General features: G+C 36.1%; 1 protein-coding gene across 4 annotated transcripts in view; it reads left to right on the forward strand.

The window, feature by feature from the left end:
- Positions 1-24178, forward strand: part of CCDC91 (coiled-coil domain containing 91) — a 118287-nt gene that overhangs the window by 84541 nt on the left and 9568 nt on the right. For 3 of the 4 annotated variants that reach the window (XR_001557089.2, XM_015871184.2, XM_015871194.2), the window contains exon 12: positions 1057-1170. Coding sequence is in view for 3 of the 4 variants with exons in the window: in XM_015871184.2 (XP_015726670.1) it covers positions 1057-1170 (114 nt within the window). In the remaining variant the exon portion in view is untranslated. Of the gene's footprint in view, positions 1-1056; positions 1171-2381; positions 2573-24178 lie in introns of those variants that run through there. The other variant, XM_015871203.2, reaches the window with a different exon arrangement.

The following is a 24178-nucleotide window of genomic DNA, read 5'->3' on the forward strand; positions in this document are numbered from 1 at the left end:
GGATTTTTGTTTTTAGTTTTACTTTCTGTGTACAAGCTGTGTTGCTTAGTAAGCACTATTCTGGTATAATATTTATTGGATAACGGGTCATATCTGTTGATATCACATATAATAAAAGGTTTTTGAATGCCATTTAGATCAGTAGTCCTTGGTCAGTAGAGTTCTGACAAAAAAGGAAAAAACAAAAAACACAACCTCCACTACTTCCACAAACCCAGGTTCTAGATACGTATCATAAAATATCATTCTTCTGCACTCAAGCCAACTTATGGACAGACGAACATTTTCAGCACCTACTGATAATGTAGCATTAAGTCTAAACAGCAAAAAGTAGTGAGGAAGAAGATGATAGTTCTGGAGCATTTATTTTTCATTTAAAAAAAAAAAAAGTGTTTAAAACTTAAAGAGTAAAAAATCTGCCCATATCTATAAATAAATACACAAGAATTCCTGAATTTACTGAACCATTGTTGTTTTTTTCCCCAGTGTATTTTCCTAAGGTTCTTTCAGTTTTTTGAAAGGAAGGAAATAAGATTCTTCTTTTCCATATACTGCAGCATTGCCTTAGTGGTCATCGCTCTTGCATAATCAATTACTTTATTAAGTACTGGATTCTAAGTGCACTTACTGGATCTGTAATTCATAGCTGTGGCACAAAAATGGGAAATATGGATTTTGGCCCATAGAAGAAAACAATGCAGTGATCTTATATGTAATAACTGGGAGTTTTTGAAACAGTCATCATAGTTTTTAGCCAATTTTTATATCTTTTTTTTTAGGGCTGGAAATTCTCACACAAAATAATAATAATAATATTTAATATAATAAAATAAAATAATAATATCGATAAGTTGTATTTGATGTGATAGAGGTGTTCTAATTTGTTCCTGGCTTTCTTTATTACAGTGTACTTCTAGTACCAAATCAGATTTCATTTAGGGTCATGATAATTCGGGGCAGAATATGGTCATGATAAACTTCTAGTAAGAAGAAAAACGGTGAGCTGTGTTACGTTTGTGGAATATTTTTAATACTTAACATTTTCCTTTTACAAAGGAAATTATCAAGGAAGCATTAATGGAGGAGCAAAAACGAAGTGAAAACGCAATTGAAGAAGCTGTTAAAAGGACAAGAGAAGAACTAATGGAGTATATTAAGGAGCAGAAAAGGGTGAGTTACCAGAGGCTAAAAGGTTTTATTTACCAGAGTGAGAAATCTTGAAATCTGTCTTGAAATGCACAGAAGAACAGAATCAGGAGTTGAATCTTCTGATTTGTCACTTTTTTTCCAAACAATTTATTTTAGTATATCATAGTTTTATACATACATTTATAGAATTTTGGGGTTTTTACAAATCAAAAGGCAGAATAATAAAACGAATAAATTAGCTGGAATCCATGATGTTTCTTAGCACATTAAATTAAATATAGGAATGCAGTTTGTCAAATTTTGGTTGTGATCAGAGGTACCATAACTAGTTATTAAATAATCAATATCGTGAAAATGAGGAAGTAATGTTGTATTTAACCTCTTATATTTCCTGCGGTTATAAGCTAAATAATAATGTGGTAATACAATATATGTACATATAATTTATATTATATTATTTACATTATTTATATTTATATTTAATTTAAACTTATATTTAATTTTTATATAATTTTCATATTTGAATTATAATTAAATTTATTTATATAAATGTATAATTTATATATATATCTATGTGTATAATATTGTAGGACATAATCAAGGCAAATTTTTATCATCTGTTTATTCGAATCCCCCCTGTGGCGCAAGTGGTAGAAGTGCCGCTCTGCTACACAGAGGCTCGAATCCCGGGGGCTGGACTCGATGATCTCTAAGGTCCCTTCCAACCCGCACGAAACTATGAAACTATGAAACTATGAAACACGTATCCTATCTTTTTGATTTTCTGTACTCTTTGTGTAGTAGTATTGTAAGTCACTGTAGAGGGCGGTCTGTCTTAATAACTTACATGGAAGCTAAAGCAGAGTAGTTGGCTAAGGTAGCAGTCTGACTTAGGAAGTGAGGTATGAGAATTAATTCCGACCCTTCTTTCCTTTTGACTTGTTTGTGACTTCCTTGCAGTTTCTTGTTGTTGCTGTTTTAATTCTGGAAATAAATAGATGTGAGCAGGTAGTTTGTAATTTTTAAAAACAGCAAAAAATATATGAATTCTATGTAGTACTTAGTGGATTTCCTGAGAACTGGATTTTTATTATATATACGTGTAATTTTTCCTGAGGAAATTATCATATAATTACTTTCATAGAGGAATTCTAAACAAATAAATTACACAAGTGTGTTACTTTTTTCCTTCAGGAAATTCTATAACAATTAATCTGTCCTTAATTTCATAGATTTCTGCTATCTTCAGGACTGGAGGACCACTGTTTTCTTTCCACCCTCATCCACAGTTAGAGCTCTTTGCTTTTATTCCATTTTCTGATTTCTGTCAATCTTTCTTGTTCTTATGAACTTTTCTCGAATAAGAGAAACAAAGAAAATACCATCTTCAAATAAATAAAATTGTTTCTTTGTTGGAGCAACATTTCCAGTTGTTTCATAGCGTTCTTGAATATCAAGCTATTGCGATAATTGTTTTTTCCTTTATTACTCAATTGTCACATATTTCTCTACAATAAAAAATTTCTTGTCCGAGGACAGTTAGCTTTTTCTGGCATAAGGTATATAAAATTACTGTATTTAAGATCAGATTGGAAGATATTTTTATCTTCAAATCATTACACATGGTAGTTTTTATAAGTTTATATAACAGAGACATAATAAATGGACCTTGATCAAAGGCCATGCACCTGTCAAATTAAAAAAAAATAAAAATAAATAAAAATAAAAAAAAACCTGTGGAAGGAATTTTTAAAATAGCTCAGTGAAAACTCATAGCTTTTGTAGTTCACAAAACTGAAGGGGTTGGAAGGGACATCCAGAGACCACCCCCCTGCCAAAGAAGGTTCCCTACACCAGGTTGCACAGGTAGGTGTCCAGGCAGGTCTTGAATATCTCCAGAGAAGGAAACTCCACAACCCCCCTGGGCAGTTAATTCTTTTTCCTTGAATTATTTTAAGAGTTCCAGTTGTACCTTTACAAAAGTAGTGCACCTTTCTTCATTGTTTTGAAAATAAGTTTTAGAATCCTTCAAGCAAGGCTACCACAATATCTGTACCTGGTTAGCAGTGGTTAAGCACTCTAATAAAAGAGCAAATTATTATCCAGAAACTTCATCTTATTTTGTAATAGTGTAAAATACATTTTTTATACCATTTTTTTTTTTTATACCTTATTGTAAATGCAGTATTGTGTGGGAAATGCTGAGTCACAGCCTGAGCCACTGCTTGAGCAGGTGAGAAAAGAATTCTGTCAGCCCTGGGAACACACGTGAAGGCAATTCACGTATGTGAGCCTGGCTGCACCCCTCCTAGACCCCATTTAAGGCTTGACTACCAGTCATTATGGTCTTTTAATACTCCAAATGTAATCCCAAGTGGTTTTTTTTTTTTGGCAATTTAATTTTGGCAAATTAGTTGCAAACTAATTTGGCAATAGCTCAATTTATATACTTCAGTTTCATTTTATTTGTTGCATTTTCAAAGGAATAATTTTATACTAAAAAAATGTTTTTTATGTTGCTGTGAGAATCTACATATCTAAAGTAAGAAGGATGTTTTGCAGAAACTTGACCCATTATTGTTTTGTAACTACTGCTGTTACCAAATGATTCACAAAACTTAAATATAAGATAATACTGCTGCATCTGATGAAAGTAATCTTCAAAAGCTGTCAAAGTTGCAGAGGTTTATATGAACCTTCATGATACCTAAAGAACATTTCTGAGTCAAGTTTGAATATACTTATTACAGCTGTTAGCCGGACGGTATTTTTTCAGAGGTACGTCCACATTGTGTCCAGAAAATATCTCTATTAATTTTCTGAAATTTTGTTTGACTCTGTAGTATTAATAGGTCATTGTTTGAATGGGAATACTGGGAAAGCAAACTATGCTTTATTGTTTTGCTAGAGTAAGGGAGAAATGAGTAGAAGGCAGTGAATTCTAACATGGATGAAAAAGAGGGCAGGCGCTAAAGTAGGATTAAATGACAAGCCACTACTTTCACTTTAAATTATTATAGAAATTTTATTTCTAGATTATATCCAATGCATAGATATAATATAGTATTGAGAGCTTCTTATATTAATGAGACTTGGATATAGAGGGAAGCAGTGTCTTGCAGTTTGGTTAAAAATTTAATGATAAGGAAGAACTTTTCTGTGAGAATCTGCATTTGTCTTTTTTGATGTGAGCTCAAGATTTACTAACTCATTTGCTAGTGTTGTCTTTTGTGGTTTGAAACTCATAATCCTGTAGCCTCCGGGCTTGCATTTCTGACTGCTCTGAAAATAGTGAGAACTGTGACAGACCCCAGTCTTTTGAGTGCCCCAAGATACAGTAAATCACACAGGCCAGCAATTCAGACCCACTATGCATGTGTTATTAATTGGATGGAGAATGCTCTTCCAGTTTTTGCATTGTTTCTAAAAATTCTGGTGTTTGTTTTTGTATTGAATGTACTTCAAGGGGTTCTCTGGTACTAAGCATAATAGCTGTTAGTTTCTTTTTTTTCCTCAGTCTGTTTTGCAAAATGCTGATGTAGTAGTATATATGTTTGTAGACATATGTGTTTATTTATTACTAGGAGAATATGTCAAGGAATTTAGTAGCATATAAACTATAGCCTTTTATTAGTACTCCTGATATGTTACCCATGGACTATGAAATAAAGACACAGCAGGCAACCTACCTCAGACCTGTACAATTGTATTACTTTTGTAATGTTTCTGGTTAAAAAATTGATTAATGAGTGTGTGGTGCTCTTTTAGGAATATAATAAGTCTTATGTGGTCTTCATATGACACTTTAGCTCATTCTTTGAGCACATTTTTCTTTGATACGTGGGCCATGAGTTAAGCGAAAGGTTAACTATTGTAGGCAGTTCCAAGAAACTTTCACATCTGTTGTTTGCTCCCGTGTGCAATGCAATTAATTACAAGATAACATATCCCCAAAATTTAAGTCAATAAGTACTCCAAGTCTGTGGTTAAAAGAATAAAAGAAGCATGTTAGCTTCCTGTGTGAAGTAATGCATGTACAACAGATTTGCTATGGACTTTTGTTTACATTCTGACTCCTTTCACTGTTGCAAAATGTGAAGAAAGTTAAGTGCTATCTTTAGCATATGCAACAGTTAATGGAACTGGAGACTAGCACATATTATGTAGAAAAAATCCAAGTCATCTGATTAACAGGAATAAGAATTAATTTATGAACCACAAACAAGCTTGAAAACAAATTGTAAAATAATAGGAGGACAAAATCTGGAAAGAAAAAAAAAATAAATAAAAAAAAATCAATATTGATATTGGATTGTACTAGGCTCCCATGCTTCTTAATTTTACTTTGAAGTAGTGAAACCATTCATAAAGGCCATGTTTTGTCTTACTTGTATTCATAGTGGAACTGCAGATTTTTCTTTGTATGCAAGGAGTTTAGTGCCTGCTGTTCCATGAAGAAAATTTCTGAATTTTTTATATGACTGAGATTATTGGGTTTTTTTATTAAATTGTAGGCAGAAAGCAAGGAGAGAAGCTTAATAAAAATAATATTAAACTAATTCAAAGTCTTAAGTGATTGAAATAAGTGAATTTTGTTTACTGTTTTCAACTGAAATAGTTGTGATTTTTCAAAATCAAAAACTACTGAATTTATGGAAATTTGTGTAAATACTATAGCTAGGCAATCACACTGCATTTTCTGTTTCTAGCAGATGAAATGGTGCAGAGATCCAGGTGGATTCTAGCAGTAACACAAGTATTTTAAAATAAACTATGCATTCCTTTAGTAATTTCTATGGGGCCTTATATGCTTGTTTTGCCAGTGGATGGGGTCAGCACAAAGGTCACAGACACCAAGTTAAAGAAGTGCGTTTATCTTTACTTAAGTTTAAAGCAATGAGATAATAAGTGAAATGATACAGCAAGAATAAAACAGAACAAGGCAATGCACCTAACCATTACTACATGAGGATAGTGATAGTGATCAGGAGAGATAAATCATCAGTTGTCGTAATATTTTACCATAATCCAACTCCTCTGTCCTGGGAAGGCCCTGTTGCAGTTAGGTTTTGGAGAGCCTTTCCTGGTAATTGCGGAGTCCTACATAGTGTGTGAACTCATAGATGAGGTCTCCAACTTCGCTACAAGAGGGCTCGTCTTTTATGTTGTTGAATAAACAAGTTTATGTGACAATTAGGCAGAAACATCTGGTTTCATTATCCCTTTTGGATTCTGCCACAAGCCTGGCTAGGACTAGTAGGCCTTGACACTATGCTTCTAAACAAAGGAAGCTTAATATATTCTTGTGACGCTTTATCTAAGCTGCATCTCCTGCTAATGAGATATTTTGTCCAAGATACATATTTTGCTAATGATCATACATATTTTGCTAATGATCAGATACTGATGATATATAATGCTGGGTTGTGAGATTCATCTTGAGGTCAACTTTGGTGTGAGGCCTACTATTCAGGCCTTAGTACCTCAATACTTTAATGGCATATAGAATTAAGAAAAAAATACGAATTGAATATATTTATTTGCATTATACTTATGCTTCTATTTTTTTTTGTTTGTTTGTTTGTTTTCTTTCCTGTTCATTATGTATCTTAACACCATGAAACTTCTTATAAGCTAAAAGACTGTGACACTCCAGTCCATTGCAATATGAAGTAAATCACTTGTGATCTTTTGGACTATTTGTCTACATGTTTTATTCACCAGAAATCAGCCTTGTCACCCTAGTTCTGCAAAAACATATTTGCATTCTTTATTTTATCCACTGTCATTGATCTTATTTTCTTCTGCTAGCAAGACGGGGAAATCTGGTAGGATATTGGCTCAAATGGCACACAAAGAAAAGTTGTCTTGTGATCTTGTATTCAGTTCACTGCTATATCGTTAATGTTCAGAGAACTGCTTTTAGATTGAGTCTCAAACTTTACATATGAATTTGGTGAATTCAATGAAAAAAAATTAAGTTTTTGTATGCAGAAATATTATAATTATTTATAAATTTATTAATTTCAAGGAATGTGTACATTATTCTGATAGCTGAAATGCATGTGGATATCACTTTTTTTTTTTTTTTGCAATATTTTGCCCTTTAAACAAATGTTATTCAGTTTTAATTAAATTACGTCAATATAATCAATCCATTTTATTTTTAATCAATTTAATTAAATCAGTTTTAATGTCCAATTCAAGCCTTCATTTTTTCTGACAGTTATAAATTGCATGTTCTGAAACTTGCTGCATCTCAGGATTCAAAAGAGACCTTAGTTACCAGTGAAAACTGCAGCAAGAGTATATAGCTTAGCGATACACCACAAAAACTACCTTGACAGTTCAGTGATTACTAACTAAAATACAATATTTCACAAGACCAGGGGTTGTTTAAAAAGTTGTAGTGACGGTTGTGTGGGTTCTCTTCCTTCTGGGTCAAATCTCTGTTTTTGTATTTACATTGACTTCTGAAAGCACTTTTATTTCTAACCACATTTTCTGGTGTTAAAGCTGGAATAGATTTCCAAACTAGTATTTTGCAATCATATATGAATCCTTTCCACAGTAGTAACAGAATTGTTATATTGGAACACCACAGTTCTTTTCTAGTTCATTACATAGGCTGTATTAGGAAACAGCTCATGAATTTATGATTCAAATAGGGATGTTTGAGGTCAGGATGATACTTGGTCATGCGTGCTTTATTTATTTATTTATTTTTGCTTAACTTTTGTTTTTGTCTGGTCCTTTGGTGACAAGATCAAATAACCACATCCCACTTCTGTTTTCGCTGTTTTCTTTAGTAAAAGGCGTCAATACCTAGCAGTGCAGTTACTGCATTCCCAATAGTCTGTTGTATGTATCTCTAAAAGTATTTGGGGGAAAAAAAACAGTACTGTAGTAATTTCTGTTAGTTATTCATCTGTACAAAGCTACAAAAAATACTGTCAAGAAGTAGTGAGATTTTTGTGAGATTTTTGGCACTTTATACTTCTGCCTCTTCTGCAGTGGAGTGTTGGTGTAGTACTTTATTTTTCCACATGGATTTTTTGAGGGTTAAATTCTGTTTCATAATCACTGGGGAGTTTTTTTTATTCTTCTTACATAAGGAGTTTTATATCATATGCGCCTTTAAAAATAAATGATGAAAGTCCTTTTTGATTTTTGTGTGAATATAAAGGCCTCAAAAATATCTGCCTTCTAATGGAATACAGAACTTTCAACTGAATTTTCCTAGTCATTTTACAAGAATTGTTTTAGAGTCAGTTATCCATCCTAGGGTTTTGACTGTGGGCACACTTGACATTTTAAATAATTACTTGGATTATTTTCTCTTTATACTTGTTGATACGAGATTTTGTGTGAGACATTTATGCACTGTTTTCCCTTTGTGCTTAATTTCTTTTTCCATTCCTGTGGTTGAGTTTTTAATGATTGCAGTACATGCGTTGTGCATTCTAAAATAATTATTTCCAGGAGTATCAAATGCATAATTGAATTGAGTTCTAAAAGGGTGACTTGCAGTAATTTAAAATACATTACGCCAAATGTTTCAATAATATGAAATATCTTTGTGAGGAATTTTTTTCTATAGTTTTCAGATTTCTTCATTGGGGTCTTTTCAACTTTTCTTGTGAGCCTAAATCTTTTTATTTTCTAATATCAGCCACAGGGAATAAGAGAGTCTGACTATGTTCTGTCTACATTCAAAACAGTAGAAAACTACATTAGCCTAGAATTTTCTGTTTCAGTATGTGAATTTTGTTGTACAGTTTTACTTAAGAGAACTTTGGCTTATTAGAATAGCCATATAATAGCTGTATAGTAGGCTGGATTATGGGGGGGTATGAGCGTAAATATGTTGTCCATTGAGCATCTATCAATCACCTCAATTTTGTTAATGTTGAAGATGAATTGAAAGACACGTCCTTCAATTTTTTTGTGTTTCTATATGCACTTCTTTATTCTGTCTTAATTATTCTATGTTTTAAAAAAATCTTTCTGTAAGAAGCAACTCAGTTTCTGTAAGGTAACTTTGATTTTCCACTTCTCTTACAGCACTGTTTTTAATTTTTGATATGCAGTCGTTCACAGCTAAGATGTAAAGCAAATAATTCATATTTCTCAAATATCAGTTTTTTTTCCAGAACCATTAAGATCTAGTTTCATAAACACTGCACTGTGCACTGTGACAACAGTGCTAAATAGATAAAGCCAATATGAAAAATATTTGTGGAAGCTGTTCTTCAATTCAATTAATGTTAATTCCCAACATAGTTTAATCCCTTGGTTGTATTCTCAAATTTAATGGATAAAGATTCTTCTCAGGGAATACTCAAGTAGGAAATTAATGAAATTACATTGAATTGAATTACATTAAATTGAAATTACAAATTACCATGAGCCATTTTTTTTACTTGACTTCAGCATACTATGTTTTAAGGAATATAAGTAATATAATTTACAAAGCTGCAACTTGTTTTTGTTTTGGATATTTTGTTCCATTCCCTCCTTTCATAAGAAACATGACAGTGTTGTATTGTATGTACTTCGCATACGTCATTTCTCACTTTTTTTTTGTACCTGTTGGGTCACTTAAATTGACATGGGACAATAGGGGAAGGCAATGGGGAAAATCAAGGGAAATATTTTGAAGGAATTAAGAGGTTATCCTGCCCAGCTCAAGTGCCTCCACACTAATACATACAACTTGGGAAACAGACAAGAGGAGCTGAAAGCTACTGTGCTACTAGAAAGCTACGATATAGTTGCCATCACTGAAATCTGGTGGGATGATTCCCATGACTGGAGTGTGGCTGTTGGTGACCACAAACATAAGGGACAGGTGAGAAAGTACAGCATAGGAAGTTCCGCACGAATGTCCGGAAGAACTTCTTTACAGTGAGGCTGACAGAGCACTGGAACAGGCTGCCCAGGGAGGTGGTGGAGTCTCCTTCTCTGGAGATATTTAAGACCCCCCTGGACGCCTACCTGTGTGACATGGTGTAGGGAACCTGCTTTGGCAGGGGAGGTGGACTCGATGATCTCTGGAGGTCCCTCCCAACCCCTACAATTCTGTGATTCTGTGAAGAAGGATAGGAGGGGGTGCTACTGTCTACATCAGTAAATAAGTAGAATGTGAAGAGCTGTCACTAAAGAATAGTCATGAGCAAGTCAAAAGATATGGATAACCATTAGAAATCAAGGCAGCAAAGGGAGCCTTGTGATCAGTGTCTACTACAGGCTACCCAATCAAGTAGAGCCTGTTGATGAGTCCTTCTACCTCCAAGTACAGGAGGTGTCACTATTTCAAGTGCTTATCCTGCTGGGAGGATCCTCCAGACATCTACTGGAAAAGTAGTGTGGTAAGCTGTAGATAATCCAAGAGACTCTTGGAATGCATTGAGGATAACTTTGAGTCAAGTAATTGCATTCCTGCTTGTTCAGTACTGGACCCATTGCTCACCAATGCAATTGAATTGATTTGTGATATCAGAATTGGATACTACCTGTATTGTAGTGACCATGGAGGAGTTCATGCACCTGAGGGATATGAGACAGGAAAAGAATAAAATTAGGATGCTAAATTTCAGGAAAACTAACTCCCCGAAGAGATAAAAGTTAGTCAGCAGAGCACCTTGGGAGACTGTCAACATGGGCAAGGGTGTGCTGCAAAACAGGCAAATCTTCAAGGAAGCTTTCCTTAGAAAGAGGCTGACTTGGCTGAACCAGGACCTGCTGGTCCAACTGAAAAGCAAGAAGAAAATGCACAGGCAGTGGAAATGGGCAGGTACTGTGGGAAGAGCATAAGGAAGTTGGCTGGCTGTATGGGGACGTGGTGAGGAAAGTCAAGGCCAGGCTTGAACTAAACTTGGCAAGGGGTGTCAAGAAGAAGAAGAGAGGATTCTACAGATATCTCAACCAGAAAAGGTAAGTCCAGGAGGGCATACCTGGGTTGAGCTTCTATCACACTCACCTCTGTGCTGAGGAAGATAGAGAGGTGATACAGGAGAACCAGCAAGGCTTCACCAAGGGCAAATCCTGTCTGACCAACCTGGTGGCCTTTTATGATGGTATCACTGAATCATTGGACAAAGGAAGTGTAACTGATGTCTTCTATCTGGACTTCAGTAAGGCCTTTGACACAGTACCTCACAAGATAATTCTCCCCAAATTGGAAAGATATGGATTTGATGAGTTGTGGACTTGTGGATGTTCAGTGATAAATAACTGGTTGTGGGATCGAGTCCAGAGAATGGTGGTCAATAGCTCCATGTCTGGATGGAGACTGGTGATGTGTGGTGTCCCACAGGACTCAGTGCTGGGATCGACACTCTTAGATATCTCCATTGATTACACTGACAGTGAGTTTAAGTGCACCCTCAGCAAGTTTGCTTATGACATTCATCTGTGGGGTACAGTCAACATGCCAGTGGGACAGGATGCCATTCAGAGGGACCTAGAAAGTCTTGAGCAGTGGGCTCAGGTGAAGTTCATGAGGTTTGACAAATTCAAATGCAGTGTCTTCCACCTGGATTGAGGTAATCACTGTGGGTATAAACTGGGGATGTAAGGATTGAGTGCAGCCCTGATGAAGATGACCTGGGGTGTACTGGTGGATGAGAATCTGGACATAAACCACAAAGCCAATCATATCCAGGACTGCATCAAAAGTAGCATGGCCGGCAAATTGAAGGAGCTGATCCTACCCTTCTACTCAGTGCTGGTGAGGCCTTACTTGGAGTACTGCATCCAGATGTGGAGTCGTCAGTATGAGAAAGACATGGACCTGTTGAAGTGTGTCTAGAGGAGGGCCACAGAAAATGATCCAAGGGCTGGAACACCTCTCCTACAAGGAGAGACTGAAAGAGCTGGAAATCTTCAGCCTGGGAAAGAGATGACTCTGAGGTGACCTGGTCGTGGCCTTTGAATAAAGAGGAGCTGCAGGGAAGAAGGGGACAGGCTCTTTAGCAGGGTCTGTGGTAATAGAACAAGGGGATCTGGTTTCAATCTCAAAGAGGGTAAATTTAGGTCAGATATAAGGAAAAAGTCTTTTATTTTAAGGGTGGTGAGGCACTGGAGCAGGTTGCCTAGACATCTACTTGATGCCCTGTCCCTGGAGACTTTCAAAGTTAGGTTGGATCAAGCCCTGGGCAACCTGATTTAGCTGTTCATTGCAGAGGAGTTGCACTTGATAACCATTGAAGGTGTCTTCCAACTGTGAGGGTTCTGTGGCTGCTGCAAAGAGGAATAAACACAAGTATGAGGCATTCGTTACAAAAAAAAACAAACCCTACCTAGGCTAGAATGTGACTGTGTTTAAGGATAGGTTGAAATGTAATTGCTGCCATTTCTGATTCTGGAAGAATGGAAATACTTGATATGTACGTTTCTTTATAAAGTGTTAATAAGGGGTTATTGCTTGATTTTGATTTTTACATTTGAAGATACATCATCAAAACTCCCATTGTCATTTGGTAACTCTCATAACATTCTTGCAACAGTGTTGGTACTTTCAATAAATTTATAACTTTTTCCTGCACAATAAGGGATTTCTCTCAAATAGAAGTTATGTAGTTGCAAGAGTATAATTTAGTATTTTCAATTAATTTTAATTTTCTTGGATTTCTACATGTGATGTGATGTGCTTTTGTCTTTTCCACATTTCATGAAGAAACATTTCAAGAGCATGTCTGGAGTTTACTCATTATTTTGTATTTGTTCTGATTATTTTTGGAGTTGATACACCAAGAATATACAATTTTTAAAATATATTTGTAAAAATAATTTAAAAATCTTTATTAAAGTCTAGGAAAATTCAAACATTTAGAAATGCCTGTCTTAGTTATGTGCTGTATGTTAAGGTATAAGTCAGTTCCAAGATGTCTGTGACCTTTTTTTTTTTAGCAGAAGCCTTGAGACTGCTGTCTTTTAACTAAATAGTTGCAGAAGGGTCTTGTGATGAAACAGTTCATTCTGATAAAGGTTTGCCTTTGAATGCTAGTCATGAAACCCTGTAAATAACGATACTGATAATATGAGATTAATGTTTATCAGATTGTCAGATAATGCAGTTAGATGATACCAGAAAAATAAGCAGGAGCACACAGTTCTTTACATAATATGCAACTGGCTGTTGCAGATGTTAAACCTTGTTTTTGCTTTTTTGTTGTCGTTTTGAATTGACTGGGAATTCATTGGAATAAAGTTCTGCCAAGAACTGTTAAATGCAAAAATAGTTTGCACTGGCAAAGGTAGTAACTGAGGTAGTGCATGCTTTTCTAGCTATACTTTTTGCTAGATACTTGCTGTTTGCCTCTGGGCTAGTTGGACGTTGGTCTAAGTTGTACTGAAATGTTGAGTACAGTCTATTCTTTTTTTCTTGTTATATAAACAAAGTAAATAGAAACTAAAAATATTAATACTACTGTTTACTTGTTTTTTTAACAAGGCAATATGTCTGCATGCTAGGTCATAGAGAAGTGTAAAAGGAAGCACTTGTCTTGATAGTTGCTGCTACTACCACATTTGTAGGACCCATATGTGGATTATAAAGCATTTACTGCTACTACTAAATGTAGATATTCCTGATTTGAGTTCTTATTTTTGGCAGTTAGTTTTTGTGTATAAAAAGGGGGGAAAATACAACAAAACAAACTTATGTTAAGCAGTAAGATGGTAGAAATGAAATTGACTTAAAGTCTAATTCAGTACTAGGTTAATATTTCTTCTAGTTGTCTCTATAACCTTGGTGAATCAAGTGTGTAATAAATTCATTATGCTTTCATATAATGAAATAATATTTATGTGAACTTCATTAAAGCTTTGTTTCCGTCAAGTTATTTGACTGTAACCTTGTACTTAAAAGTAGAAACTTCTTGTAGTGTGCCTTCAGCATGTCACCAAGGCCAGGAGAGTTGAATATTACTTTAAAGCATTTCTGTAAGCACTTTAGGAATGAAAACAAATAAACGGTGTCAAAAGCTGATCAGTTTGACAATTTTTTTTTAGATACTGTATTCGCCTGAAACACATTTTAAATGAAATATGTTTTCATAGGCAATGTAAACACAGTTTACTTTGAAACAGAAGATAGCATCTTTGGCCGTCTTTAAGAACTAGTGTTGAGGAGAATTATCACAAGTGTTTCTATCTATACATTCAGTACTTTGGCTCTGTATGTACTCAGTGTTCATGATGTGAAATGCAGAGCCATAGAAAAACTAGATGAACAAATGGAGTTAGGTATTATTCCAGGCTATCAGCTTCGCCACTATTCTTGTATGTCTGACTTTTTTGTTTTTTGTCAGTGACTGCAGCAGCCAGTAGAGCTTTGTTGTAGTTATCCCCGTTTGGTTCCCTGTCCATTCTAGCCATGCTGTGGATCCCACAAACTATGCCGCTGTAATGTGTTTACAACAGTTTTATTAGTGGAAAATAGTGAGGATTTTTTCAGGGTTAAAAAAAAAAAAGCAAACCCTCCCTTTCAAAATTACTTTCATTCGAAGATCAGTGTCACAACTGACAAAATACTTTTCCCTTTCCAAGATGTGTAAGTTGCACAAAAGAGCCTTACTCAGAGGAAGGCATACAGTGCTGCATCAAGCTTTCCTTAAAAAGGAACATCAACATAGCATTCAAATTATTATTTTATTATTATTATTTTTTAAGACTGCAGGAGATTGATTTGAGAGAATACTGGAACACTTGTGCTCTCAAAAGAAACATTCTGTCTGGACGCTGGTTTTCCATGCAGTCACTTGACCAAGGGTATTCTTCTAGTCTCCTAGTGAGGACATCGGATCACTTAAATGTTTTCAAGTTTCAAGTTTCAAGTTGCTGTGTAATATCAACTTAAGCAAGTATATGTCTGTCTGTTAAAGGGAACATCTGTGCAGACTAGTACGGCACCCACAGAGTTTGGGCTGAGTTCTCATTCTTCCTGTTATCTTCTGCTCTTGTACAGAGGAGTTCAAGAAAGTCACATTTACTTCCTACTGGTTTGGGGTGTCTTGGCTTATCTGCCAGTGGCCTCCTCAAAGTAAATAAGGCCTCGCAACTTCTAAAACACTTGTCTCATCAATGAGTACTTAGGGCAGCAAAAGGAGTAATTTAACTCATCAATTGTGAACAGTTAGCCCTCTTTTGACTTCCACTGACTGGGGCCATCTTTGTCTCTCATAATTCCTTCATCCATGTTTATAAAATAGCAAATAAACTGAGGAAAAACAACAGTGTTTTGGAGTTCATTTTTCTTTTTCAGCCACTATGAGAGTAACTTATCTGAAAATTTCATATCTACTAATAGCAGTGTGGTTTTTCCTGCTGATGATATCTGTGTAAACTGTCTAGAAACTGAGTCAGGCTGAAATAAGTTAAAAAGTAAATAAATAACAAATCTGAATGTTTTATTTGTTTCAATTATTAAGGTTTTTCTAATTGGTCACCACTGTGCTTCAAACTGAACTCTGCTTGTAATTATTTTTGCTAGAAATGTCAGGAAATTCTTTGCTTCATATTTATAAAAAAAAAAAACAAAAACAAAACATGGAAACTGTTCAGGTTTCTTCTACATAACATACATAATAAATGTTATTTGCCTTTTGTTCAAAACCAGGTATTTTCAACAGCACAAGTTTTAGTAAGCTTTATGGGAAGATACGAAATTATTCTGTTGTTCAGTTTCTATATTTTTATTGTCAGCTTCTAATTTAAAGTTACTTATGAATCTCATAGTTAAGTAATTTACTGCCTATTCATTGCTACTGAGTGCTTCATGAAGTACTCATTCAGTGTTATCATCTGCATGTTTATAGCAGGCAAAAATGCAATACTCGGATATTTTACCTTTTATGTAGTTGTTGAACAGGCTATTGAAAGCAATGTTCTAAATGACAAAGATTACTTTGTGAGACAAATGCATATAGCAACCATTTTCAGTGTTTGTGTTGCTAAACTACTATCCACACAGTCAGCAAGCAAATTTGAATTTCTGGCATTGATCTTCCTTTGGGAAAGTTTACTGGAAACCAACTAAACTCCATGTATCAGACAACTGCTTAATGTATGCAGCTTCTGTAGACTTCAAAGGGCATATTTTAGCTTACAGAGGTTAAGAAATAAGTTTACATGTAAGGACGTGAGTAATCACTTGAATAATAGACTTAGGTTTGTTCAGTCCACAGTCACTTGTCACATGCCATCCCATCTCACTTTGTCAGAAGCTGTGAGCAAGGCTATAACCACCGTAAGAGAAAATCGCTGTACTTCTGTGTGTTCCTATGTGATTTGTGACATTGTGTCCCATAACTTTTAGAAGATGCATAGTTAAACACTGTATTTATTTAATATTTACCAAAACATAAATGCACACTTAATAATTGCAGATATTAAAATGAGATTTCGGAGGGGGAAAGGGGGCAGCATTAGCTTGTTTTTTTCTAATGTTATAGAAACTAAGCAACTGTACTGTATTTGTATTTAAGAATCACTGGCAAGCTGTTATAAACCACATCTGTCTTCCTGTGAAGCAATGAAAAAGCTAAGCTGTAAGGTTTCTTTTCTGGTATTGTGTAAAGAAATCATTACTTTAATGTGGTAGAGCTGTGATTACTTTTAGAATCCGGAATCCTAGTTGGGCTTTCTGCTTTTCTTGACTAGGTGCTTTCTGTGCAGTTTTGCCCAAACAGAAAGATGTGTGGAAGTTTGCCTATCTGTAGATTTGATGTGTGCTAGAACAGTCAGCTTAAGTATCTATTGCACAACTAGAAGAAATAGACATTTTTACTTTTTTATGAAGAAGACTGAGAATGTTTGGAAAATACTAGAGTTTATCTTAACAGCATTTACAGCAGTTCCCTAAAGTGCAAGCTACCTTGAAATGCACTGGCCATAAGGTTCATTTGTCTAGCATTCATCGTTCTTTAAAATCCTAGACTGGCTTTTTGATGAAAACTAATGTCTTGCATTTCGAACTACTCAAGGTAAAGACTACAGGAGAATGCTTAAAGTTCAATGTAAATGTTCGCATGAATTAGTCTTTCTGCCCTGTTGAGTAAAGGTCAGAAGTTTCTTCTGATCATTGAAATTCTGAGGAAATGCCTCTAATTTACTTGTGAGTGCTGGCCAGGTGAGAAGATATCTGTACGTCTGCATAGTTGCTGTTATTCACCCATCAAAACCATCAGTGAAAATCATCAGTTAAGTTCTTAAACAAATCAGACTATAATTTCCCATTAACATAATTCAGTACTACAATTAAAATGATAGTTCTTTACATTATTTGCATGAATATGAAAAATACCTTAGTATGGAAAAGGTAGCCTTCTTCGTAGTTAATAACACTTTTTATTTTGAGTTGAGTGAATTTAATGGGGTAAATCAGCAAAGAGAGATGTCTGATATCTGATCAAAGATGGTTTCAGATAGTGATTTGAAAACAATTCTTATAAGTAAATCTACTCATCAGTTACTAGAAAACAAAAATATCCCATTGGACTCAATTATCACATGTGTTTTTTGTCACTCTTAAAGATTTTAAAGTATCTATTTTGAAAGATTACATTTTTTTCTGTAGAAAAAAAGTCTATGTAATTGATGTCTCTAATACTGAGGAAATGTTACAAGGTTTGAAACAATTTTCATTTTACCCATATATTAGTCTTTAGCTTTATTATCGTATTTGTGGCGCATATTATTTGAAGCAATTTTGGTAGCATTTTGGCTTTCTGTCCAACTAAAAGTTGGCGTAAGGTTCAACTATTATGTTGAACTTTTGTTGTTTTGTCTACATTTCGTCATTTCTGAAATGACTGAATGGCTTCTTTCTAGACATTCGCTGTGTAGTTAACCTCTTTCAACTACATTTGACTGAATTCCTTCAACTTCTTCCATTGACTGTATCTTTGCTCTACTGTCTGTACTTCTCTACATGATGTATCTACTTTTGTGATACATCTATTTGCGGTAACCATTGCTGTTAAGTAAAATCTCTTGAAACTTGATTCTTAATATAACTCTAAATCCACAATCATTTGTTTAGAATTTAAATTTTTTTAGATTTTATTTTTTTTTTAATTTATTAAGATTTAAAATCCACTATAAGAATATGGATTATTGGGGTGATGGAAAAATATATACATTTAGGTTATATATCCTTTTCAGTTATTTAAATTGCCTAAACTTTTATCACTCCATCTCCATTGTGCAACTGCAGAAGGCTCTTGCTACAACCTCAGGGGAGAGAGGAAAAGGTAATACTTGCAGCAGCACATTATCACCTTCTAGATAGTTTATTTAGGAAAAGGAGCTGAGAATATGAATCAGAATTTAAGCATATCCAGGTCTAAAATGATTTTTAAGATTTATGGTATTAGGATATCCCATCACTATAAATGGGAAGGAAGTACTTGTTTTATAGTATGGTGACTTTCATTTATTAATCCATTTGTATTGTCACCTGCAAAACTGAGCATCAAAACCAGAGAATTGATTTTCTCTAGGTAAAATTCATGCTCTTCAGTGATAGTGATTATCAGAAGTTTGATTCACATTGTTTAAGTGTGCTTGACTTCAAGAATCAAGCACAACTTTCACCTGAAAACTTACAATTTGAAAGCAAGTGCAAGTGGGAGAGGTTATGAAAATCAGTTTCTCCTAATCTGTTAATCTCAAATGAGTGATTTTTTTTTTTTTTTTTTTTTTTTTTTTAATACTTGCTGTATTTTAATAGTTGGGGCCTGTTGTTATTCTTGTTTGTGGTTATTATACTGGGCAAACCCATAGTTTAATTTCAGGAAAAGTGTTTGTATTTTCCCTCAGGCCACATTAATGGGAGTCTAAGCCCTAAACCAGTACATTTTAACAGACTAGGTTCCTAGTTCTTACAGTTTGGTATAAGAACTTGAACATTTCTCTCTCAAATTCCATCCCCCTACCTTTCTACTTTAAAAGAAAAACAATAAAGCTGTATAATCTGGGGTTGAATTCATTAATTTGCTTTGGCAGCACAAAATTCAGTGTAAACAAGAATTTTTTATTTAAAACTATTTAATCACATAATCTGTTTTGGTATCTATATTTTGTATAGTTTTCTTCAACTATTTTAATAATTCAGCTATATGAAGCAAAACTTCATGTTACTACAAAGCATGTCACCATCAGATAGGCACATAATTATTATCAGGGTTCACGTATTGGTGCTTTAAATTAGCCTGATGTTTGAACCTCTGTGCCCCTCCCAGGATGAACTTGTGACCAATAGATCAGTGCCAAGAGAGACAGTAGTATGATAGGGTCACTGAGAGTTCCTCAGCTCAGTTTCCTGCTCATTCAGCTGGGCCTGTTTTGTGGCTTTAAAAGGATTAAAGAAACATTTACACTGAGGCCGTAGAAGCATTTTTACACTGCTCCTTTACCCAACTCAAAAAGCAGTATAAATCCAAAGAATTAAGTAAGGGATTTATGTGAAGTTGTACTGTAAGATGAGTTGGTACACCTGCTCTCCATTTTCTCTTCTGTGAATATGACATGATTAAGCAGTTTCCTGCATGCAATACAGTCATTAGATCAGTTTTTTTTCCTGAACTTTTAATCTCTATAATCTTTTGAAATATCATTTCTAGATATTGAAATGGAGGAATATAATATTATGTCCCATCGATCCTGTTAGACATTTTTCTTAAGAGTAATTTATGACATTTTCTTCCACTTCTCAGTAGTGAAGAGTATTTTTAATTTTCTAGAAATTATAATACTTTTTAAATGTTTAAAAATGCAGTTCTCTGCCAGTTAAGTTCATTAAAATCAAAGGAAAATATTAAAGCAAAATTATAGTTCTTACTCTCGTTGATTAATTGTCTGTTGACTAAAGTGATTTAGTTGAAATAACCTTTTATATTTTGCAATTATTCTGTAGTGAAATTGCGAGAGTTTGAAATTAAGTTGAAACTGTTTCACGTATCCTTTTGTGCTTCACTGTTCAAGTCTTCAGGACCAAGGTTATGCCTGTACTCTTTATCCAGGCAAAGTTCCAGTTCAAACCAAAGTCAAGTGGTATTATAGCTGAGGAAAAACTCTGATATCTAAGCCAAAAGGGAGGGAAAAAAAAAAGTCAGGATGAATTATTACATTCAGCAGTGAGATGGCTGGTTGTTACACTATCTCAAAACTGCGTAGATATATTGTCTTTTATCCAACAAGCATAAATAACTATATATACAAGTTGTAAGATATAAGTTAAAATTTCTCTGTTGAGTAGTCTGTTCACATTAACAAAGCTTTGTAGTGATAGCATGACCCAGATGTATCTGTCAGTGGATAGTGGGATTTTTTCCAATATCTTTAGGTGATAGAAAAACACCTGAGGAATACAAGAAGTCTGACATACATGGTCCCATATTATACAAGTATTTGACAAGAAAAATAGGAGTTTCTTATTTCTTCCTTTTGTTTATCAGGAAAGCTGTGTGTGACAAGAGGAAGTGAGGCATCCTCCTGCCCTCTCTAATTAAAGCTCTTCTGTGTTACTCCTGTTCCATCTTTCTTGTGCTGTAATTGAGCAAGACTTTAAAATAACATCTCTGGAAACCAGAATTACAACCAGATCATGTCTTTCGAGATTGCTTCTTATGTGTTCTGTATGCTTACTCAAAATAAGTTTTGAAATAAAGTACAGAAAAAATTAATTCTTAATTAGGTAAGTAGAATTATGTATTTTTAATACAACTTGTGGCTCTTCCCCTTAAGCATTAAGAAGAGAATTTAAGATTGACTAAGAATAGATGATAAAAATAAGTCATCAGAACAACCAAAAAAACCCACAAAGGCTGTACATCTTTGTGTGAATGAACATAAGTACTCCTATTTTAGCATCCTAATAAGGAAATTACAAAGGACAAGTGGATTAAGGTTAGATACTACATTAGGTTAAGTAGATGTTTAGCATACTTGGTGAAGTTGTTCCTAGTAAAATATAAACACTATTAATTTGTTGCCTTTTTCTTTCAAACTCATCTGTGTGTTTGTAGCCAAGCTGGTATTACAATTATTTGTATTCCATGGATGCTTCTTCATTCAGAATTTTTGTGTATGTGCAGTTGGAATCACAGAATGGCTTGGGTTGGAAGGGACCCCAAGGATCATAGAGTTCCAGCCTCCCTCCCCCAGGCAGGGCTATCAACCTTCATATCTGGTGTTAGACCAGGTTGTCCAGGGCCCCAGTCAATCTGGTACTGAACACCTACAGGGAGAGGGCAACCACACCCACTCTTAGCTGTCTGTTCCAGCACTTCACCACTCTCTCTGTGAAGAACTTCCCTCTGACATCTAGTCTAAGCCTTCCCTCCTTGAGCTTAAAACCATTCCCCCCTGTCGTATCACTATCTAGTAAGTTGATAATTTTATAATCCCCCTTTAAATAGTGGAATGCTGCGGTAAGTTCTCACAGCCTTCTCTTCTCCAGACTGAACAAGCCCAGCTCTCCCAGACTCTTTTCCTAGGGAAGGTGCTTCAGCCCTCTGATCATCTTTGTGGCCTTCCTCTGGACCAACTCCAATAGCTACTCATCTTTCCTGTACTGGGGGCCCCAGACCTGGACACAGTACTCTAGATGGGGCTTTCCAAAGGCAAAACAGGTAGGGACAATGATCCCCCTGCCCCTGCTGATGAGCCCTCCTCTAGTGGATACCATTGGTATCCTTGGATAGTCCTCAAATCTATGTTGTTCCAATTTAAAGATGAGGATGTGGTAGGAGACCATGTCAAAGGCCTTGCACAAGTCCAGGTAGATGACATCAGTTGCCTTCCCTTTGTCCACTGATGTTGTCACTCCATCATAGAAGGCCACCAGATTGATCAGGCATAACCATCCCTTGACAAAGCCATCCTGGCTCCTCCTCCCTCATGTGCCTTACAACATCTTCTAGGAGGATCTGTTCTGTGATCTTCCCAGGCACAGAAGTGAAGCTCACTGGCATGTAGATTCCGCAGGTCCTCCTTCCTCCCTTTCTTGTAAATGGGAGTGATGTTTCCTTTTTTCCAGTCCCCATGGATGTGAGAAATACAAGAATCCTGGCTGCATCCCTCACCAAGTTCAGTTCCATCTGTGCCTTGGCTTTCCTAATCCCCTCTCTGCAAGTCCAGACAGCATCCCTGTATTCTCCCCAGGTGACACATCCTTGTTTCCACAGCTGGTACAATCTCTTCTTTTCCCTCAGTCTGACTTACAGGTCCTTACAGGGCCAAGCCCTGTCAGTTTCCTGCCTCCCCTGCCCACTTTCTTATTCTGAGGGATGGAGAGCTCTTGTGCTCTCAGAAAGGCATCCTTGAAGAGTAGCCAGCTTTCTTCCACTCCTTTGTCTCTAAGGACAGGTTCATTAAACAGCCTGAACTTTGATCTTCCCAAAGTTCAGGGTCCTGATTCTCACAGTCTGTCCAGTCTTTAACGTGGAGAGCAACTCCTCCACCCTTCCTACCTAGGCTACCCCTCCTAAAAAGGCAATAGCCCTCTACAGTGGTTTTCTGGTTTTGTGAGTCATCCCTCCATGTTTCCATTGTAGCAGCCAGATCATAATTTTCGAAGCATATCATGATTTCCAACTCCTCCTGCTTATTTCCCATGCTGTGTGCATTGGTGTAAAGGCACTTCAGCTGGGCTTTCTGACACACCACCTTTCTAGAGGAGCCCTCCCTCAAACCTCTGGAAGAAATATGAAGTTTTCCCCCACTGCTTCCTAGAGGGACATGAGAAGTTTTCAGACAGCGGGTCAGCAATGCTTCCTCCTCTGAGAAGTTCCCATGAAGTCCTACAGGACATTTCAGAGGTTTTTCACCGCAATCTCCTGCCATGACAGTAACTCCAGTCCTTTCTCTTTCCCATTACACTCGACATTCTTCACTCATTGGATCTAGTGTGAGCCTCACTGCATACCCTTCCTACCTAGTTTGGAACCCTTTCAGTGAGCCCCACTAGCTGTTGGGCTAGGATTTGTTTCTTAGGTCTTAGAGACAAGTGACACCCATCTGCAACTATTAGACCAGGTGCTGATTAAATAACCTTATGATCAAAAATCCCAAAGTTCCTGTGGCAGCACTGTTCTCTCAGCCACTTATTCATTACCTGAGTTTTCCTAGCCCGCTCCATCTGTAGCCACCCCAGAAGGGATAGGAGAATTTATCAGTTATGCTTCCACTCCCTCAACAAACTGCCCTAAAGCCCTGAAGTCTTTTTTGATAGTTCACAGGCTTCTCTGAGCTATTTCATCACTGCCTGCCTGAACTATCAGTAACAGGTAGTAATCAGAGGGGTGAACCAGCTCTGGGAGTTATGTCCTTGAACCACACCCCAGGGAGGCAGCACACTTCCCTAAAAGTCAGGTCCAGTCTGCATATGATGCCCTCCATTCCCATGAGGAGGGAATCACCTGCAACAATAATCCATCTTTCTTTCTTGGCAGAGGCAGTCTGGAAATGCAGAGTTGACTACCTCAACCATGGCAATGTCTTAGGCAAACCTTCCCACACCTGCTTGTTTAACCTCCCCTTCAATTCCCAGTGCCTCAAACCTATTACTTAGGGGCACACGGGAAAGTGAGGTTGGTTGGGAAGGGGTTCACCCATGAGTCTTCCAGCTCTCCCCATTTCTCAAGTCCTGTCCCCCCCGTGCCAGACAGTGACAGGGCAAGGGGTTCCATCACTTTCAAGGTGGTGTCTCCCTGAAGCCTTTCTGGCATGCCAGGGAGTTACTCCACCAGTCAATCTCTCAATATTAGGTGTATTGATAGCACAGGAACAGTGACAAATTTTACAAAGTCGATGTTATCCACATTAGTTTTGACTAGGTTGGAAAATTAATCAGTTCAATATGATCAACTTGGATTAAATGAAACTAAAATCATCTGCAGTTTTGTTTTTGTTGTTATACACCAACTCCTTGTCTTTTTGCAAGTCTCTGTTGGCAACAAGGGGATCCTTAGGAATCTTGGAGTAAAAAATATGTCTAGCAGCATCATTTTGGCAGGCACAT

Source organism: Coturnix japonica, chromosome 1 (genome assembly GCF_001577835.2).
Source record: "Coturnix japonica isolate 7356 chromosome 1, Coturnix japonica 2.1, whole genome shotgun sequence".
Lineage (NCBI taxonomy): Eukaryota > Metazoa > Chordata > Aves > Galliformes > Phasianidae > Coturnix > Coturnix japonica.